We start from the raw sequence: 22446 nt of genomic DNA, 5'->3' as shown, positions 1-22446 counted from the left end.
CAGCTTCTGTTGTGAAAACTCACCTTTTAAAGGTCCTCCTGTCATACAGACCACCTGGAGAGAACATCTTTGGGAAATGATGTAAACATTTTTTATCAGATTTATTGAAGGTATACAGTATACATTTGTGGCACACTTATTAATAGAAGGTACTGTATATAAAGACTTATAGACGGTATATACTGTACATCTATAGCCTACATTAAGTACACTTACTGTACATCGTTTGACGGAGTATAAATTAGGCATTACTATTAATCTTCCATCACCCTCTTCACCTCTCCGTTCTGCATCTTTCCTTTCCTTTTGTCCTCAAGTGAAGAGTGAGGGGAAGTAGACTGGCATGGCCAGATTGGTCTGGTTTCCAGGCTAAGAGGGAAGTGAGAGCAGAGCAGAGCAGAGGAACGGAGCACTTTCTTTCAGTAGAATCAGTCACAAACAAGATTTGATTTGAGGGCCTTGAAGCCCTAAAGCCTTAAAGATCCCCGATCATAGATTTTACACCACACAAGTTTGATTAAATCTCAGAGAATGTGGAAATGGGTCCAATTTTACACTCCCAAGAGTTACAGTAAAAACAGATTTTGCTGTGCACTTTTTGTTAATTGAAAAAGAAAAGGGGTTTATGAGTAAAGCCAGGGCTCTGCTCTTGGAAATGAAACACCTCTGTGCGTGCGTGCGCGCGCAAGCAAGCGTGGTGTGCATGTGTTGTGTGTGTGTGTGTGTGTGTGTGTGTGTGTGTGTGCGTGCGTGCGTGTTTGTGTGTATGTGTGTGTGGCAGCCTCAGCACAGTGGGAGGCAGGGAAGAGACAAGACAGCCCCACTGTGTATGAGGATAAATGGCTGTTTCCAGGTCAGCTGCTCCTCAGACCCCTGCTGTCCTGCTCCCATAAGGAGCCATCACTAGCTAGTTGGTGAAAAGGGTCAGGATTCACTCCCTCTCTCTTTCGGTCTTTCTCTCGCTTTCTGTTATTTTCGGTAACTCTCCCTCTCTCTCTCCCTCTCTCTCTTTCTGTTATTTTCAGCATCTCTCTCTCTCCCTCTCTTTCTCTCTTTCTGTCATTTTCGGTAACACTCTCTCTCTCTAGCATACTTGGCTGTTACTTTACATAGTAGTTCAAAGGGGACTCTTCCACTGGAGCGGAAGGCATTTCCACAACAGCCATTATAATTATCTGGAGCAGAATTTCAGAGCTGAATTCATTTGATTGGATGCAATCTCTCTCCCTCTCTCCCTCTCCCTCTCCCCTCTCCCTTTCTCTCCCTGTCACACATACTCCATGCAAACGCACAAGTACAGACACACACAAACTCACACATCCCAGCACACTTACAGAACCCCTGCTGTGTTGGGGATAGATTTCCTGAAATAACTGAGAAAGAAAATCAATCATCCGTTATTGTATGAGGTTATGGAGAGGGTGAATTAGACGTGACACCTCTCTCCATCTCCACTCAACCACTTAAGCCCTATTTTATACTTTGCCGTGGGACAGTATCATGCGCAAGTAGCCTATCTGCAAGCTCACGACGCGTACAATACACTGTTTGTGTTACGACAAGGAATATAGGTCTTTAGTGGTTAGTAAAAGGCATGTGTTCATTTGAGTCTTCACTACATTTATTTATTGATGAAACAAAAAACATTCTCCAAATGTAAATATTTCCCAATTGACCTAGTTGAGCTGTCACTGCCGCTGCCTCCATTTCAAGAGGACGACAGTGTCTAGCAATAAGCATGCAGGGTGATGCTGATTGTCCAGCTGTGTGTGTGTGTGTGTGTGTGTGTGTGTTGGTGTGTGTTGCAGGTTTATGATTGGTCGAGAGCGTCCAGGCCAGCAGAGCGAGGTGGCCACTCTCATCCAGCAGACCTTGGAACAGGAGAGGAGGCAGCGAGAGCTGCTGGAACAGCAATATGCCCAGTATGATGCTGATGACGACGAGGTAAGAAAAAAAACCACACAGGCTGGCTAGTCGTGTGTGTGTGTGTGTGTGTGTGTGTGTGTGTGTGTGTGTGTGTGTGTGTGTGTGTGTGTGTGTGTGTGTGTGTGTGTGTGTGTGTGTGTGTGTGTGTGTGTGTGTGTGTGTGTGTGTGTGTGTGTGTGTGTGTGTGTGTGTGTGTGTGTGTGTGTGTGTGTGTGTGTATCTGGAGCTAATCTCGCAAACCGCCTCAAGGCTGTGTCCTTAGTCCCTTCCTTTTCACTCTATACACAAATGACTGCACCAGGCCCTCACCCACCACCACATAGGGCCTACTTTAGTTACTCTGATGATGACACTGCCATTCTCTAAACACTATGTCAATAGCTTTGTTATAGTTTAGAAAAACACAATTTCCCACTAAACGCAATGGTGCGTGACAACTACCTAAAAAGTATAGCTGACAAAACAAACAACTGGTTATAAACTCTTCCACTGCCAGAGTAAATAAATAAATAAAGCCCTGACTGCCAGCAAAGACTCAGTCTGTGTCCATGTTATCCGTAATCTCAGAGCACTGTCTCTTGCCCCCCACCTCTTGTTGTTGCTCTACAAAACATAATTCAACCCATCCTGTTGTACTGTTCCCCTTGCTTTTTCAACATACTGACCATGTCCAACAAAAACAAACTTACCAGCATCACATACTGTATACTGCCTCCAAAATCATTGACCTTCCCACGTCCAAGCTCTCTGATGTGAATGAAATCATCTCAAGCCTAGCATCGGAAAATGGACAAATCACCCTGATCATCCCCTCAATCGTCACTTCACAATAATGCCACCTGGATGGAGATATTGAACTTTGAGATGGGAGATTAGTAGGAGCTTTGACCACTCTGTCAAAGTGCCTCGCTGACATGTTGTTGTGTGTTAGGAAGTATCCGAAAAACACATGAATCGAATTGGATTTGACATCATCACAGCCAATGGCAATTTCAGAGTAGGTGTGCAAGGGGTCACAAAGGTGTGTGTGTGTGTGTGTGTGTGTGTGTGTGTGTGTGTGTGTGTGTGTGTGTGTGTGTGTGTGTGTGTGTGTGTGTGTGTGTGTGTGTGTGTGTGTGTGTGTGTGTGTGTGTGTGTGTGTGTGTGTGTGTGTGTGTGTGTGTGTGTGTGTGTGTGTGTGTGTGGAGACCCCTTCCCCTGGCATAATGGAGTAATGTGTATAAATGAAAATCGCGTATTTTAGCACCTCCAAAGTTCGTTTTTTTTCCCACTAATCCTCATTATGCAGTGTACTGACACTCAAACATGCACTAAATGTCCCTTATGAGCTGCCGTTCATGCAGAACGACATGGAGCTGGTTGCTTGTTTCTCTCACAGAATCTGGCAACACCGAGGACAAGCTTCACGTCGTTCTGCATGAACGGCAGCTCATAAGGGACATTCAGTGCATGTTTGAGTGTCAGTACACTGCAAAATGAGGATTAGTAGAAAAAAAAACAACTTTGGAGGTGCTAAAATAGGCGATTTTCATTTATACACATTACTCCATTATGCCAGGGGAAGGCGTCTCCACAATGGACAACAGGGGCTTCTCTGGAAAAATTCAACGGCCCTTTGTATGTTGGTGAGTGATTAGCGACACATCAAAGCAAACATCTAAAATGACTGTAATTCTCCTTTAAACAGCTTCCTGCCGCAGGCTGTTAGGCTGCTGAACAGCCCATCCACCTGACTCTGCATGTCTTATTATCTCTGTACCTGTACTGGACACTTAGCTATTTGTATACAGTGTTTAACCACTTAAACCCTAGATAATTAGTTGATTAGATCCTTTAGTATTTCCCACTACACCAGTCACCAGATCCCTTCACCGGAAATAGCCGATCTACAAGCTCACTTGCGGCGCTTTGTGAGATTGTAGATTGGCTATATTTGCATGACGTAAAGTATAAACTGGGGTAATATTGGTTAAGAGTAAAAAATGCCATCATGATAAAATAGAATTTCAGCAATGTCTGGAATGGAGTAACAAGGCCCAGAACCCTGTAGGATCCACGGATTGATAAATTAACAGATTATAGGATTATACCGTGTAAAAACATTGAGACGGTGTTCTTCCAATTGTCAATAAACAGTTTGTGCCACCACCATGCACTCAAATACCACATAATATAGTTATGCCATTAAATATTGCCAAACAACACAAATGGCAATCTAAACAATATTGTGGCTGACACATCACTCAGAAACAGTCTCTACTACCCCCACAAGGACAATGTGTAAATGGTAACGAAAATAGAAACGTCTTGACCTTAGAGCTGAGTGGGTAGAGTGGCCGTCTAGGAAGAACATCACCGGTTTGATTGATTGATTGATTGACATCTTTCTTTTTACAAAAGCCCAAGATGCTATGCATAGCATCTTAATACTCATTATATCACAAAGATATACAAAAAGGAGATGGAAAAAAAAACTCATTCCCCTATCCCGCCCTCCCCCCACCGATTGATTGACATCTTAATTACGTCACAGTGAACCTTGAAATAACAGAAGTGTTTGCAAGTTATTCAGGAAAATATTGACAAAATACAGGACACATAAAGGAAATAAAAAAGGTGACTCGCATTGAGTCAATTATGCACAGGAATGGGAAAACAAAGAGGGAAGTCTTGTCTCCAAAAACATCTGAGCTGTGAATGTCAGGAACGGAACAAACGTGAATTTGATTCGTCTCACTACTAATCTCCAATTAGAAAGGTGCACTTGGTGGAATATATTTCTCCACCAAACTTGGTGGAATTCCATATTTAGAAGTCTATGACTTCTGTGATCTATGACATATGTATGACCTATGACTCCATATTTAGATAAGGTTTCAGCCCGATCTCTGACTGCTATTGTCTTACACATTATAAATTCAAATTAAATATTTAATATACGTATAAATATGAAAAGAATATAACATAATCTCCCCTCTGCCCTTCGGCCTTCAAGTGGAGATAATGAATAACAACAGGGTCCAACACTGTGCATGGAGAGCTTTCCCTGTGATAGGTTCTCGTTTCCATTCCATTAGTGTCCAGATACTGTAGCTACTAGTATTCTGTTTTGACAGGTAGTTCATTCATTCACCTGGTGTCCCAGGGCTCAAGGTAATTAGGCAGCTAGATAGAAAATCAGGTGCATTCTGGGTCACAGGGAGAACGGAGAATGTGGTCTAATAGCGAAAGACAATTCAGCTTCACAAACAACTTTACACCACATTATATTATATTCCCTGTTTATCACCCAAGTCCAGAACAATATTTTAAGAAACACCATGACATTTAGATTTTGTCTCATATTTTGGAGGGGGAAGAAAACCTCATCCGTATTCCTCAACTAGCCTATTAGCCTTGTTATTTGTCCTTAGGTAAATCAACAGAAAAGGCTAGCTCATTTATTTAACAAATCTAATGGCAGTACTGTACCGCCCTGAGCACACTTTATCTTGGCCACTGTAGAGCAATCGCATTCCAAGTCATGTTCACGCCCTGTGCCAATTTATGTACCTCACAGACAGCTGGCATGGATCTCCAACTATTGGAATGGTAATGAACAGTTGGAATCATATCCATTGCCCATTACCATCCAACAGTAATGGAACCGTGACAGCTACAAATTCTTTGATTTGCCATTAATAATGTGCTATTATAGTTGTGTATTAAAAGAACCCGTTTCTGGATAGCAGCTTCCACAGAAGGTATTTCTCCTGCATGTCACTACATGGCGTCACTGTCGGCCTGAAACCGTGTATGTCCAAAACCGTTACTTTTCAGGAAATGGAACAAAAGAACCTGTGTTTCAATGGAGCCAATGTGGTTGTTATTTTTTCACAAGCTCTTGTTTGTCCGTATTTCGGGCATTTTAGGCAATCGTTTTTCAAAACGTTTTGTTTTGTTTTGTTTAGTTTTTCAAAATGTTTTAAATTTTTTAGAAACATTGTGCGCTTGTAGATCATCTATTTTCCCTACTTTTGCACAAAACTGTCAATACGAGTCGACAAATTAATTTATGAAAAAATATAAAGATATGGAGATACAAGCTTTCTCTCTGATAGCGACGAAAGTCACTATTAGTTTCATGGTTGTCAGTTAGAGTAAAGCAGCCTCTAGCAATCCATGACAGCTTCAGAGGATGATAGCTCATTAAGTCCATATAACTGGCAGTACGCTTTGACATGGACACACTGAGAGACACACACACACACACACACATTGGGATTACTATGCTTTTGAGCGAGTTTCCGTTGACCACTCCCTAACCTCTTACTATTCCCCAAACACTCACTACAGCATGTCTAACCATACCCATTTTAACTTTTTTAAATGGTAATGAGGGAGTGCCGGTGCCTGAGGCCAGTCCAATCGATCGGTTGTCCAGAACTGCTGATCCGACTGACTTCACACCGGGCACCACACCCCAAGTCGATCAGTCAGGCGGTTCTCGAGATACGAGAAGGACAGATACACATACCAACCGTGAGATTTAGCAAATTTTAGAAGGATTATAAAAAATAATTGAAATAATTTAGACCATTGTTGTGGTTAAGTGGTTAACCCTTAACCAAAACGAAACTTTCCTCAATATAGTATTTCTGAGGACAATTGGTCATCATAAAGCTGGAAGACAATACGCACACGCGCACAGCCGCACACACACACACACACACACACACACACACACACACACACACACACACACACACACACACACACACACACACACACACACACACACACACACACACACACAGAGAAACTCACCATCCGTCTTCTGCAGTAGTACTAGAAAGTATGTTTATCCTGAAAGCACTTCTTCCTCACACAGCCTCTAATCCACCCGCCTGTGAGCTCAGGGCCTTGCCACTCACACACTATGTACACTAGGTCTTTCTGTGGTGTGTGTGCGTGTGTGTGTGTGTGTGTGTGTGCGTTTTGTGTGTGTGTGTGTATGTACATTTTTGTGTGTGTGTCCTCCGGTGCCCTCGCTGATACACCTTCATGCACAAACACACGTACTGTACACTCATACAATAAAATGGGCCAGTGCATGCCATATATATACATATTCACAAACACAGCGGAACAAATGTACTCATGCAGAGATTTGTGCAAGGAGCAGATACAGTCACAGATGAACACACACACACACACACACACACACACACACACACACACACACACACACACACACACACGCGCACACACGTGCACGCACAGTAGACACGTATTAGACGGATTTAGAAACATGATGATACGTGCAGATCTATACTGTCGTCAGCAATTGTTAAAACATGCTTGTTTCCTGCTGGGTGGTGGATTGAGGACCTCTCTGTATGGGGGACCCTCCTCCTCCAGCCCCCACAGAGCCCAATCACAATTCTACTTTACTCACAGTCCCATACACATGAAATGAAGCCCTGTCAGCCCTCTTTACATCTCATATAGAAAAGCATGGCTGGAATTTAGTCCTTTGTGTGGAACTCCGCTTTACTAGACACTTCAGTGGAGAAAGAGAAGAGAGAGAGAGAGAGAGAGGGTTGAGTTCATAGATGGAGGTTCATGAGCACACCAGCAACACCAGTGGTGTAAAGTAACTAAGTACATTTACTCAAGTACTGTACTTAAGTACACTTGAGGTACTTTTACTTTACTGGAGTATTTCCAATGTTCAGTACTTTTACTTCTACTCCACTACATCTCAGAGGCAAATATTGTACTTTTACTCCACTACAATTATTTGAAAACTTTAGTTACTTTTCAGATATAAATTATTATATTATAAAACATACATTAACCACTTTAGCCCTATTTCATACCTAGGCAGATCTACAAGCTCACAACGCGTCGCGATGCGACGCGTTGTGAGCTTGTAGATCGGCTATTTTCAAATATTTTAGTACTTTTACTTTTGGTACTTAAGTACATTTTGATGCCAATACTTTTGTACTTTTACTCAAGTACATTTTGAATTCTGGCCTTTACTTGTAGCTGAGTATTTCTATATTGTAGTATTGGTACTGTTACTTCAAAGTAAAGAATTTGAGTACTTTTTCCACGACTGCTTATATGGAATCGTCCCTTATTTGGAAACTAAAAGACGTGCCCAACTGATAAGGAAACACACTTTGTTCCTTATTTTTAGACTGAATCAATGACACACATCTTACAAGTTCAAACAGCTCATATTATGAAACAGGTTGTTAATATAATACATACATAACAGTGAGATTTATCTTTTTCTTGGAAATAACTGATGCCTGGCCGGGTGTCCCTTATTTGAATTTCAGGTAGAAATTCAGGTAGTCCTACAATATGTGGTTCATGTACAAACATGTAACGTGGGACAACCAACAAGGTATGTGTTTTTTTTAACAGAGAGCAGAAATCATACACCATTTTAGCTCTTCAGTAGACCATTCCATAGCTTGACTGCCAAAACTGAAACAAATTTTCACATTTATTTCACATTGGTTCTGACTTTTCAAGTTTCAAATGTACACAACCTTCTTATATGGTAATTTCCTTCTCTTGCTTTAAAAAACATTGGATACAAGGCTATTTTTCAAACATGAATATTTTTTTCCTATGTTTTTAATTATACAATGTTTACACATTTTAAGGCGTTGGACCCTAATGAATAATGGATTAGTTTTTTCACAATAACCATCTTTGTTTATTGATCAAATCGCTCGCAAAATTTAAGCGAATGAACAGTGTCTTACACAGAGACTCGTGCAGAGAAGTGATTCTAACTGTGTCAACATCACTAATCCATACATTACTGTACATCAATAAAGGACGCTGTGGAGGGGGGAAAAACACAAGAAATTTGCGCTGCCTCAGAACACCAAAGCATCCATAACATCCTTATACAACCGTCGATTGGGTAAACAATTATGAAGCTGTTCGAGTGATCTAGGGGGCAATAATGAGAACTCATCAATATTAATATTTCTATAAATACGTATTAGAAGAAGCTCTCACCACAGGGGGGGGGTTTCTCACCATAAAGTGGTTATCCTTGCTGTCAGGCAGATACCTTGTATCTACATATTTATATGGAGATACATTATTATATTTTTTGGTAAATGAATGGCCTACTTCGTTATACTATCCAGCGTCACACAAAAGTAGCAAAAATAGCCGATCTACAAGCTCACAACACGTCGCGATGTGAAGCGTTGTGATCATGTAGATCTGCTATTTTTGCTATTGTTTTGTTAAGTGAAAGGGGTTAAATGTGTCTGTGGGTTTTTATAAATATTGAACCAATGAAAAGTACGGTATTAACAAAAGCTTGTGACTAAATCATAACTACATTGGAGCCATTGGAACACAGTTTTGGACATACAAGGTTTCTGCCCGACAGCAGCATGTATGCATGGAAGTCTGGTATTGGGAATTGGGTCTCAAGAGAGGATATATAACTCTTTAAGCTGATGATGATCATAGACACTCATGCTCACATTATATACATGAACACACACACACACACACACACACACACACACACACACACAGAATCACATGCAGATGTGTGTGTGTGTGTGTGTGCATACTGCACAATCAAATGCACTAGCAGGCATAGCGTCTTGGACATGCTTGTGTTTACACAGCTGCTAGTACACACTTATACATGTTGTACACACCAAGAACCATGTGTACATGCTTGTGTGTAAGCATACCCATAACAAAGCACACGTACACAAATGCCCATTTGCTAGGATACACATGTGCTCTCACACAGACAGAAGCAGATTTATGTGCGCACCCAAGCAAGCACTCATATGGGGAGACTCTATACACCTACACACACACACACACACACACACACACACACACACACACACACACACACACACACACACACACACACACACACACACACACACACACACACACACACACACACACACATGCACGCACACCTCCCACTCTCTCCTCTCTCTTCCCAGAAGACAGGTCCTATCACATCCTCCTCTCTACAAATCAGTGTGAACCATTATGCACATATCATATCCGTATTACGTATTCATAGTTCACATCATCAAACCTCCAGACAGCCACGGCGAGCGTTCCCCGGCTTAAACCATCTCTTTTCCTCCTCATCATGCATGTGCTAGCTAGCAAGTGGTGCATATATTACGTGCAAATTGGTTTTTTATAGCCCACCCCGTCCACAACGGCAACCGCGCTGACCCCGCCTCCTCTAAATGGGAACGCGTAGCGTAGAATGCTGTTGCCAGGGCAACAGGAAAGCCAATAATGGAGATGGGACTCTCTGATGACCATGCAGACAAACAAATCATTCCTAAAGACCTCTATCTGATGGGGTGACTCGGGGGCGTGGTGGATGAAGGGATGTGCAGAAGAGAGAGATGGAGTAGAAGGGACTAGGGCTTGGCCATATGACTTCAAAACAATTCACTTTTATTTCAAACTTTTGCCTCGATTACGATTAACTCATTCACTGCCACTGACGTAAAAAACGTAATTTGTCCCGTTTACCAATCCTGCCACTGACGTAAAAAACGTAATTTGACCCAAAGACCAAGGAGATATGATTGTTTAAAGATCTAGACTCCCATCCACTTCCTTGTTAACTTAAAACTTAAAAATTCTGTATCTCGGCTCCTGAGTACTTTTTTTTTTCAATGAAAAATCTCTGGCAGTGGGCAAACGCGGCCAGCAATAATTGTGGCAGTGAATGAGTTAATGAATGATTATTAAAAAAAGAATACAGTATAGTGAAAATAGCAGATCTACAAGCTCAACGCGTCTCGACTCACGATGCGACCCCACCACGATACCGCCAAGGCACACGCCTAATCATGATGATGTGGGTTTGAATCAATCTTGTGTCACCTCCTGCCTGTTCACTTTACTATCTAATTTAAAAACAAAGAAGAGGGAGACAGAGATACGTTTGTTGAGAGTGAATGAGACAGATACTCTGCCTGTCCTGCCCTACTTTCTGACCACTAAAATAATTGCACCTGCTGAGTTAAAATTGAGTGGGAATGTTTTTTTTTGCAAGAAACTAGGTCATAATGGCAAGTCATCTGTGGAATCTACATTTTTTCTTTCACCGAAACAGCATTTGTAATTCAAAATGGGGAATAGGGAAGAGTAGATGGCATTAGAAATCCTCCGTCTAGCAGTTAGAGAATCACAGACACACTAGTTAGATGGCAGATACATTTCATCTAAGAAAAATAAATGGATACTGTGTATGGATGGCTGGATGGTTCTATTCTGTTTGCAGTTCATTAAACAACCCACTAATTAATCATCATTGCTGAATGTGTTTCTAGGGCCTGACAGCCAATGCAAAATGGCACACTTGCTGCTGTAGTGACCAGCATGCCCTACACAGTCTACTATGTGTATAGTTTAGCCATTAATTTGAACAGGCACAAGCGCATAAAATATTAATAGAATATGAACCTTAGGGATGCAGTATTACCTTAGGGATGATTACTAGAAGATGGGATCCCTGTATTACCTACCCATTATCCAGATGATCTCAATACGATTTGGGTACCTGTGAATGTGAATATAATGTATGTAAATTACAATATTATATTATGCACATACATATGTATCTTGTGTAATGCTTCAATATATTCTCAAAATAAAGAAAATGTATCAAGTTACGGCTCTTTTTCTGAGCACTGTACTTTCTGTCTCTCCTAAAAGAGCATAAAGAAACTGTCCATTAACTTATGATGTCATGAACTTATCCCTTAATGTTGTTGTCACAAATTTGGCGGAAGGATAGGTCACGACATTTATTGCTAATGTAACTGGAAATTAAAATAAGTATATCAGACTAAAGACAAAAGACGAAAAGGGAATATGGCATACTCTCTGGTTGGTGTCCCAACATCCGGCCTACTTGTCATATTCTTCCTTTTCTGGGTTCAGTTCTTGTGGTGAGTGGATGTTATGTAACATTATTCATACCATAGGTGTCAATCATATAGTTCCCCAAACATTACATCCAAAATACACTGACACAGAAATACAGAAATATAGTGCAGGAACACTGGCAGGTATCTCTGTATTCACAACATTAACAGTGCAACCTGTCTCCTAAATCTAGAGCATAGGTGTATTGCTTGTCATCTAAAAACTTCAAACCAAAAACCTAAGCATTTTCAGTTCACACTTTCCAAAGATCCAAAGATGCCTGCGATACACCAGACATCCGTTTGTGTTTCCACATGTGTTCTCCAAACTATGTACAAATGTAACCTAATGTTTACGGGTTAATTTGGTTAGATTTCTACACTATTTGAGTTACAAATGGATAGATTAACTCCGAGGATTTAACTGTGTACTTATGTGCTCCTTCAAAGCAGACAGGGGAGTATGCCACAGATGAGGAGGACGGAGGACCAGAGGTGCCGGACGGGGAGAAGAACATTGAGGTGTTTGATCTCCCGGAGACGGACGACATCTTGTCCCCCTCAGATTTAGATGCCACCAAACTCTATCAGAAATTCAGAGAGGTAACCTGTTCATCAAAATGATTTTTTTTCTGAAAGACCCTTTGGCTGGTATACTTTATAGAATAAATTAAGATACATATTTCCGACTTTCCTTAATTCTTCAACTTAGATTAGATTTGTGCTGCTCACTCTCCTATGGCTGATTCAAATCCTACAAAGTGGTGATAGACCTGGGGCCCTATCTTGCGCCGCCTAAACCCCTTATGCCTAAACTTTTTCGGCCTTTTTTACTATTTTAAAAAACATATTAAAATAGTTCAAATTGCCGATCTACAAGCTCACAACGTGTCGATGTAGATCGGCTACGGTATTTTCACTATTTAAAATGTTTTTCAAAATAGTAAAAAATGCCAAAAAAAGTTTAGGCATAAGGTGCAAGGCGGCTCGCAAGATGGGGCCCCAGTGTTTCACCCTGTATTTTGATCCCTTCCTTATCATAGCCTCCCTCGCACAAAAAACAACCCTTGGTCAGCATGTGGTGCTAATACCACCACTATGAAAGATAAAATCACCTCAGAGCACCACATTTCATTCTTTGACAGTTCACTCATTTTATGCACTTTAGGCAACGGAGGCAGCTGGTCATATTGATTGAACACACCACACGGCTACTTTTGGCACTGGTCCGTTTCAGCCTCTACCCCCAACTGCTACTATGGCTATGTGACACATTTAATTAATGGCCCGGGCCGGGCTATGTGCGCTGCTGGGGGATATCGAGTAGAGAAAATAATGTAATCCCCTGTCCCAATCCCTCACCACTCATTTTGCTGTCTCTCTCTTCGTTTCCCGTTCTGCTCTCCATCATTACTTCTCTCTCCCCCGCCGCATTGCGTATATTTCATCACTTTTTAGGTAAACACTCTTGATGTGTTCATCATTCGTACTTATTTGTCATAGTTTCTCCCTTTCCTATCCATTTCTAAAGTACTTGCATGCACGTGCCACTCGTGCCTGTTTCCTGATTGCTTGTTTGTTTTTGTATTGGGTCTTTGTTTGATCATCTCCAAAGAGATCGAATATGCTAAGACAGTGGCTCTCAAACTTTTTCATGTCAAGGACCCCCAAAATTGACACTTATTAGCCCGCGGACCTAGCCTGGCTCCACCCCCTGAATCCTTTGCCTAGCATTCAGGGTCTGGTGACGCTTTCGAAGGCGGGTGTTGCTCGGTTGAAAATCTGACCGACGAATCGGGATCGGGACAATCCAGTATGAACCAATCGCGTTGGCTCATAGTGGAGTCCCACTTTGGCCACGCCCCCATCTCAGAACTCCGCTGCATTGAGAGGGCTTTCAGACTGAATAATGGAGTGAAACGAAATGAAAATTCAGGCTGAGTGTCAGGCTACCGCGGACCCCCATTTGAAAAGATATGCCAGTTGCCAGGGACCCCCATAAGAAGATTTTTATGGCTCTAGAAGTGATTTTCAACCATTTTAATTTCAAGGACCCCCAGTTTGACATGCATTAGGCTACGGACCCCCATTTAATGGCATTTCTATCTCTGGGACCCAAATTGATATTGTAAAATCAACGTTAATTTAACCCTGAGAGTGTACAAATGGACCCTAACGGGTCCATTTGGTTCCATTTGTACACTCAGTTACAGACCCATAAGGGTCCATTTGGTTCCTAACTATCCATCATTTAGCTGGGGACCCCCTGGAACCCCCTCAAGGATCCCTGGGGGTCCCCGGACCCCACTTTGAGAACCAATGTGCCAAGAGATGCTGAATAAGCCCCATTGGCAGTGAGCTCCTCGATATCCAACCGAAAGTAGAAACGTGTGGTCAAAGTGTAGCTATCTGTCTGTCTGTCTATCTCTGGACTTCCTCTCCTGCGTGCGTGTCGTGTGCATGTGTGAGCCGTGTTGCCGACTGTCATGGAGGACAGGGTCGGCTGCCCCCATCCATCACACTGTATATATGGACAGCAATGAGCCTGCGCAGCCATGCGTCTGATCATCTGACCGCCTTGCCTTGCCTTGCCTTCTCTCACTGTGTCTCTCTCCTCTTATCTCACACTTTTGCTTCTCCAACCACAGCTGCAGATCAAGCACACAGTCACGGAGGCCGAGATCCAGAAGCTAAAAAGCAAGGTAAGCCACCTTGGTGTATTATTAACCCATTCAGGCCAGGAACGGCCTGAACGGGTCATTTTTAAGATTCCTTTGGGCTATTCAAAAATAGCAGATATACAAGCTCATAGCGCGGCACCGAGTGCCGCACTATGAGCTTGTAGATCTGCTATTTTTTTGAAAAATCGTGAAAATGTGTGCAAATCTTTGAATATATATATTTTAAGGCAAACATTTGTAACTCAAATCTTTGCTTCTGTGGATTCTACAAGTGTCTTCTAAATCCCACAGGTTTTTTTTTGAAAAACGTATGTTTCTATATCAGTGGTTCTCAAACTTGTTCATGTCAAGGATCCCCAAATACATTATATGTATTTGGCCGCGGACCCCCAATATTTTGTAATCTACAAGCTCATTTGTAATCTACAAGCTCATAGCGCGGCGAGCTTGTATATTTGCTATTTTTGAATAGTCCAACGAAATCTAAAATGACACACAGATGCGTTCCCGATCTTAAAGAGTTAACATGAGAGCTGGTTGTGGGTACAGATAGATTGACACCTGTCAGAGTCTGTCACCGTTGAAAGATGCGTGGGTGCATTAACTGGCCGCTGGAAATCGGTTGCCACTAATTGCACCAGGAAGTGGGTTGGCCAAGTTCTGTGAATAGACGTTAATGACAGCTTATCCTATTCAGACAGTGACCATACTAACCTGATTATAGTAGTGTATAGCATTATCGGAAATGCACTTTGCTGTCATTATCTTTATTTATGAAAAAAAATATTAAATAGATCTATATTCTAATAGTAATCATTGCTATAGTGTTTGTTCAGTAACAGTGGTCTCCCTGTCTCTCCAGCTCTTTGATAAAACAGAAAATACATTTGCAGGTTTATTGAAACAGGGGAGAGAACTCGTCCAAAATGCAGGATAAACAAGTGGAATTGTAAGTGATTACACAAAGAAATGAGCACACAAATTTAGAACTGGAACTCTATAAAATTGAAGCTGATAAATGGGTACTCTCTCCTGATTGGATTAAATTGGCAACCCACCTGAAACTGTATTTCCTGTTTTCTAAAGAGCTGGAGAGACGGGGAGACAGCTGTTACTGAACAAACACTCTATAATGATTACTATCAGAATATAGAGCTTTACCTTTTTGTTGTTTTAACCAAAGATTGTGCCATAGAAGTCAGCCATTTTAGATGTATCTTACTGTAGAAATGTTTCTGTGGCATATATATTTTAGTAGTAGTTCCGTCTCTTGGCTCTCAGTTTCACAAGTCTTCTTGAGGAAAAAATAGAGGGAACAGCATGCATCTTTGCAGAAGAGCTGAAGTTATGTTTTATTACTCTCTCTGCGTTTTGATAGCAAGCTGTGTGCGCGCATGTGTGTGTGCAGTGTAGTGTGCATGCGGGTGTATGCACTCAATCTGCAGCAGAACAATACTATGCCAAAGAATGTCCGGATTTGATACATTTCCAGCTGAATTTATATTCTATTTATATTCTAAAATGCAATAGAAGAGAAGCTGTTAGAAAGGTTTTTAGGGGAGACGGATAGATTCACGGTTTTGAGTTTAAACACAGACACCTTAGAAAGTGTGTAGCCACTGTATCGCATCAGAGAGGTCCCCATTGTTGTTCAGGTTATCATAATACTATAATACTTAAAGCTGCAATACATATCATTCTTTAGAGAATAAAATGTTATTTTGCCTAATCTGTATGGTAGAGTATAGTTTACAGTAACTAACACAACTGCAGGAGTCTGAAAAAATCTCCATGAATTCAAGGCTTCATAGGGTGTGTAAGTGATTGGGGGTGAACTACTCCTTTGAAGTGATAAATGGTCTTCCAAATAAACGAACAGCCAGATACAGGGGAATGCTTTATTTGAATCGTTTTAGACCATTGGTGCTTTTTACCAAGCCACCTCAAAGAATCTCATCTATGCCATCAAGTAACATTTGCTTTTTAGCAATGCACTAAAGGATCAGAAGATCCCACATGTGGTAAAGTGGCAGGGAAGGTGAGAAAAAGGGCTGCTAATCAAAAAAGGAAAAGAAAAGGAGATCCCACACGTACTCTATCTAATGTCACATTACACCATATTTGAACCTGAGGTCATGTGACCTCACTATGACGTGGCTATGGAATATATAGAGCAACCCTAGGTAAATATAGGTCCTATAGAGTCTATAAGAGCCAAGCTACTGAACAATATCAAGCCATATCAGAAAGTAGTGCACTGTTTAAGACACTGTTTAAGCTGCCAACAAGAAGAAACAGCCATACCGGTTTGTTATTTTAGCTCTCCATCTGTCTCAACATGTTACCTATAGAGCAGAGACGTTGGTTACGTAACGTGATCAGCTGTAAAGCTGAGGACAGCATCATTCCTGCCGTCTTGTTGATGCTTCCAACCACAGCTGTGTTCATAGTGCTCAGCAGGTTTAGTCTGCTCCACTCCATATCAGACTGCCTGCACATCGAAACAAGCACCATCTTTCCCTTCATTCTAATGTTCGCAGGGATCCTGGTCATTGGAATATCTGACTTCAACCTGGAATATTACACAGTAGTCCCATCTATTGCCTGTTCAAAGATGGATCTTTTTGATCAGCTACTTCACCCTCGTCAGATCATCCGTTCTCTCCTGCATTGCGTCATGGGAGTTCTAGTGGCCTGGTGTTGTGCTGTAGCCATTGAAGGAAGATATCAGACACTTGGCTACCCGTGCACACACAGTGACAGTGGCGGCACCCCTCAGTTGTGTCTGAATGAGCACTCCCTTGTCCTGCTGTTAGCAGGGGCCTTTTTTGGCCTCAGTCACAGCCTACTGGGGGTGGTCCACAACATGAACTATGTGGCCTTCCCCACTGTTCAGCAATGCAGGTTCCTTCGCTTTACGGGCGCCTTGCCTTTGGCGGTCAAATGCAGTGCCACCCAGAGCCTTTATCTTGTCAGGAACTTCCTTGTTGTGTATAAATTCCTAGGATATGTTCCGAGAACATGGATCTGTAAAACACTGAATCTTCAGTTGGACAGCTCCCTCTACCCTCTGGACTCCATAATTGGGATGCTGGACATCCCTCTGGTCTACCACCTATGGATCAGTGGTACCTTCCTCCTGTTCCAATTGTACATCACTGTGCTGATCTTCACAATCTTTATCACGGACGCGCACAGTTTTCCTGAGGACGAACATCACTGTCTTGCCAGGGTTATCGGGGTTATCGCTGGCAAGCAGCCAGTGATTTTGAAGTTTTTAGCTCTGCAGGACTTGGCATTACTGTCCCACTCTCCTTCACGACGTCTTGAGGTCTTCAGTCTAAGTCAGCCAGGTGGCCGTCCCCATAACTGGAATGCCATCAGTAAGGAGTGTCTGTCTCTGCTATCTGACCTGACCCAGAGGCTCGTTGCTCACCATGACACTGTAGCCGCCACCAATAGTAAGGCCAAGTCCAGGTCTACTGGCAGTGACAAGGTATCTACACAGTCGCACAGCTCCATAAGCTCGCCAGACCTGGACAGTCCTTTGTCCTCCCCAGCCATGCGGCGCCTCACCGATCCCCTGGAACAACCCTCACCTTGTTGTGGCTCTGTGCAGAGCCCACGCGTTATGAGGAGGGACCCCAAACTCTGGTCCACCCCCACAGGCTCACAGGCCTATGGCAGTTGCCCATCAACCCCTGACCCGACAACAGCCGTCTCCAAACCCAGTCTCCTAAGTCAATTCCGCCAGAACAGACAAGAACAGGTTAGTCCTTTGACCTCCCCAGCCCTGCGGCACCTCACCAATCCCCTGGAACCCTCCTCACCTTGGTATGGCTCTGTGCAGAGCCCCCCCATTGTGAGGAGGGGCCCCAAACTCTGGTCCATCCCCACATACTCACAGGCATACGATAGCAGTTGCCCAGCAACAAATCCAACAACAGCAGTCTCCAAACCCAGTCCAACTCAGTTCCTCCTCAACAGACAAGAACCGGTTAGAAATGTCTTCGCTCAGTTCCTCCAGAACAGACAGAAACAGGCTAAAGATTTCTTGGAAAAGCGGGCAGAACTGTATAACAAGCTCCCAGAAGCCTCCAGTCAAGCTCTCTTTGCTGACAGCCAGGCTCACATCTGGGCACTGGAAGGGCTGTCTCACCTAGTAGCAGCCTCCTTCTCCGAAGACCAGTTTGGCGTCGTACAGACTACGCTACCCAGCATTCTCAGCTGCATGCTGGACCTTCAGGAGGCAGTAGATATGCACTCCAAGCTGCCCCATGCCTCCAGCAAGCCTGTGAGATCATTCTACAGCATGGGAGACCCCACGTATAAAACGCTGCGCTTCACTCTCGGAGCCACCCTCAAGACCGCCATCGACAGGATAACATCCACCTTTGGGGAGCACTTAAATGCTATACAGATGTCGGCGGAGCACCAAAAGAGATTGCTACAGATTCTGGAGTACAAAGAGAAACACTCATGCACCTTAGCTCCCGAGCCTTTAAATCCTCAAACTCCACTCAAACTGTATTCAGTCACCTTTATGACCAGGTCATAAAGGTGCTGTAGAGGTTAAAACAAAACAAAACTAGAAAATGTGCTCCTCGGAGCACAAGTCTCCGCCAGCAGACCAAGCACGGGTCGTCTTGGTAGAACGGGTCGTCTTGGTAGAATGCGCGTGGTTTTTGGTGTTCTGCAGGGGCGACTGAATATGTAGTGTCTGCATCTAAAAAAAAATCTTCTTGAAGCAATGTGTCATATGGGAGTCCTCATAATTGACTGGTTTGTTCAAATGCTTGTCTGTCTTCTTCATCTTCATTCTCTTGAACAGTTTCAGCAGTTGATTGGTGTGTTTGATCTATGTCAGTTTTCTCTAGTGCTACATAATGTATTTGATCAAGGTGGCCAATTGTTACAGTATTAAGACTTCGGCCTTGTTGTGGGATCAATTCAACTCTATAGTCCTCTTCTGTGTTACTGTTGTAGATGAGTATGCTTTCTTAGCTTTGGCCTTCTGCGCCTTTGCTTGACCAATGTTAGGTGTTCTCAGAGGGACACACACACGCACGGACGGACGGACGGACGGGTGATTTGTACTGGAAGGTACTGTTCCAATCAAGACTGATTGATCCTGTCTTACCTCACTTCAAAAACATAAATGGCTTTTTGAAGTGACACACCTATTTATAGGATTTTATTTCGTCATGCGTCCCTCTAGCCAATCAAAGGCATTGGTGTCAACATATTGACACGTGTCACGTGGAGCTTGACCAATGTTAGCTTGGCTAGGAGGGAGGTGAACACACAGCGGGACGAAGCGAAAACATACTCTCCGCCTCCGGCGGAGACAATAATGCAATATAAACCGAGATTAGCATAAAATACCAATGAAATAGAAACAATACAAAACATTAGCACCAGTAAAAGAAAGGCAGAGTGCCAGGCTCAGCTGTCACTAAAGGTCAGGGAGAAGAGAAATTAGTCTTTAATAAAGATGTAAAGAATCCTCATCAGCTTTATTCAAATGGAGTGAAGCGAACAATCAAGATGTAATGAAGGTGTTTGTGTCGTTCGTGTCAGTTTTGCTCAAGTAAATTACAGCCATATATATATATGGCCATCACTCATGTAAAATCTTTATGACAGGTACATGTGCAAGAGTGGGGAAATTCTTAAATTTCTCTGCCCACAAACATTGACTTTCAAATGGCCATACGATAAAACTAGAATAACTTCACAAACCTGACAAGATCTCACCCAGAAATGTTAACGTTGGAATGTTTCTGATCCCACAACCTGAAGTGTTAATAAAGTGTTAAATAGCAGTAATACAATGTACACTATATAGAAGTATAAATAGCAGTTTGCAATGTACACTGAATGTACACTATAGCTATATAAATAGCAGTATACTATGTGAAAAATACAATGTTCACTATTGTGATATAAATTGCAATATACAATGTATACTATATATGCCCATATAGGCATATACTGATGACATCAGGGATTTCCATATATGGGCATAAAAGGGACAAGGACAGATGGGGGGATTCAGGTGTGCATTGTGCAGCTGGATGTGTCTTTTCATGCATGGCCAGTACCTACTATAACAACATGACCTTTTCCCGCTCCCAGCTAGCATCGGTGGAGAGGGAGAAGCAGCGCTGGGAGAAGGAGAAGAGCCAGCTGAAGGCCAGCATCGAGGACAACAAGGAGAGGATGCTGAAGCTGGAGAGCTACTGGATTGAGGCCCAGACCCTCTGCCACACCGTCAACGAACACCTGAAGGAGGCCCAGGCCCAGTATCAGACCCTGGAGAAGAAGTACAACAAGGCCAAGAAACTCATCAAGGACTTCCAGCAAAAGTGAGTGAACTCCATGGTTAAGCTAGTGAGATATAAATGAGGCTCAGTGAGGTTAGTGTTAGAGCTAAGCTTAGCATCATGGTTAGCAGCAAAAACAGGTCACGGTACTGTAAGGCCACTTGTTTTTCGAGAATTTTCAATCATCTCCACAGTTCAGCCTACGTCGATGCAAAGAACTCCAAATAGAAGCGACTCCAGGCGAAGTATGCTCAAAAAGCTAGTCTTGAACCCAGAACAATGTTGGTAAACTGATGACTTTTTGAATAAATTCATTCATTAATTTTGTCTCATACTAAAAACAAAAAAAAACTCCCTCATTTCAGAACAACTACCAACACTGTTGTGATTTAGCTCTAATAATCGACCAATAAAGGCCATATACGGGTAATTTCTTTAAATGAACACTGAGGATTTCACTGTGTGAGAAGATACAGTAGATTGCCATGAGTTAGTCAGAGCATCTCTTTTATGATGCGAGTCTTGTCGCTTTTGATTCTAGTTGAACACAGAGCTCCCATTCTCATGCAGGGCACCTCTTCAGTGCACTAATCACTTTGGTCAGTCCATCACAACCCCTCTTACTCCCCTCTGCTCTGACTGCCTATAATTGGCTCTGAACCCCCAGGCCAATGATCTTAGCTAAACGGCAACATCCCAGAACCAAGGACAACAAGGATTTGAGGACATGTCTCGGAGTCCTGCGCCTTTTATTCTCAGTGTGTGTGCGTGTGCGTGTGCGCTTGTGTGTGTGCGTGTGTGTGTCCATGTGTGTGATGGGCTCAGTATAAGCACCAGGGTCAAAGTGAAGTGAGTAACATTGACAGTCTGAAACAGCCTTGGTTCCTCGGATGTCAGGGCTGAGAGAAAGACGGGCAGATCTTTTTCTGAGTGTCTCACACACACACACCCACCCACCCACCCACACACACACACACACACACACACACACACACACACACACACACACACACACACACACACACACACACACACACACACCATCTTTCCAATTCTCTCTCTATCTCTCCCTCTTTCATCTTATCCTTTAACACACACCCACTCACCACGTTAATTTCCCCCTTCCACTCCCGCTGTTTCAGAGAGGTGGAGTTTGTCCAAAAGGAGGATGGAGAGAGGAAGAGGCTGGAGGAGGCTGAGAAAGCTCACCTGGCTGAGATCCAGGGCCTGCAAATCAGGGTAAACCAGCAGCTCCGTCCTTCCATTGTCACCACCTGTCATTGCGTTGTGTGTGTATATGCACTTATATCTGTTTTATGATTGTTTGTTTAGTGTACTTACTGCACCTTGACCACAGGCAGTTCCCTACCCGGGATAATAAAGTTTACAACCTTAATGGACCACTTCAACCAACCATATTCAACCTATCTTCATATAAATGGCCCTCACTAACAACTAAGATTACGGCATCTTATAATGAGCATTTGTGAGGACCAATTATATGAAAATAAGGTTGAAAAGGTGTTCCTTTAACCACTTCAACCCCAGCATCCATAT

The 22446-nt window shown here is 42.8% G+C and overlaps 2 protein-coding genes across 4 annotated transcripts in view; both read left to right on the top strand.

Moving 5' to 3' along the window:
• ppp1r9a (protein phosphatase 1, regulatory subunit 9A) overlaps positions 1 to 22446 on the top strand; it is an 84218-nt gene that overhangs the window by 48039 nt on the left and 13733 nt on the right. For 2 of the 3 annotated variants that reach the window (XM_080443051.1, XM_080443050.1), the window contains exons 6-10: positions 1809 to 1944; positions 12333 to 12485; positions 14531 to 14584; positions 20702 to 20931; positions 22032 to 22128. In XM_080443051.1, coding sequence (XP_080299177.1) covers positions 1809 to 1944; positions 12333 to 12485; positions 14531 to 14584; positions 20702 to 20931; positions 22032 to 22128 — 670 coding nt within the window. The remainder of the gene's footprint in view (positions 1 to 1808; positions 1945 to 12332; positions 12486 to 14530; positions 14585 to 20701; positions 20932 to 22031; positions 22129 to 22446) is intronic. The other variant, XM_080443052.1, reaches the window with a different exon arrangement.
• LOC308094851 (nucleoporin NDC1-like) lies at positions 16902 to 19121 on the top strand (the record flags this gene model as incomplete). Its single annotated transcript, XM_080441677.1, has 1 exon — positions 16902 to 19121. The coding sequence occupies one exon, from the start codon at positions 16902 to 16904 to the stop codon at positions 19119 to 19121; it is 2220 nt and encodes a 739-aa protein (XP_080297803.1).

The sequence above is a fragment of the Gymnoscopelus braueri genome, assembly GCF_963280865.1.
Source record: "Gymnoscopelus braueri genome assembly, chromosome: 11".
NCBI classification, from domain to species: domain Eukaryota; kingdom Metazoa; phylum Chordata; class Actinopteri; order Myctophiformes; family Myctophidae; genus Gymnoscopelus; species Gymnoscopelus braueri.
Note: the sequence above shows the minus strand (reverse complement) of the source record. Positions and strands in the feature narration are given on the sequence as shown.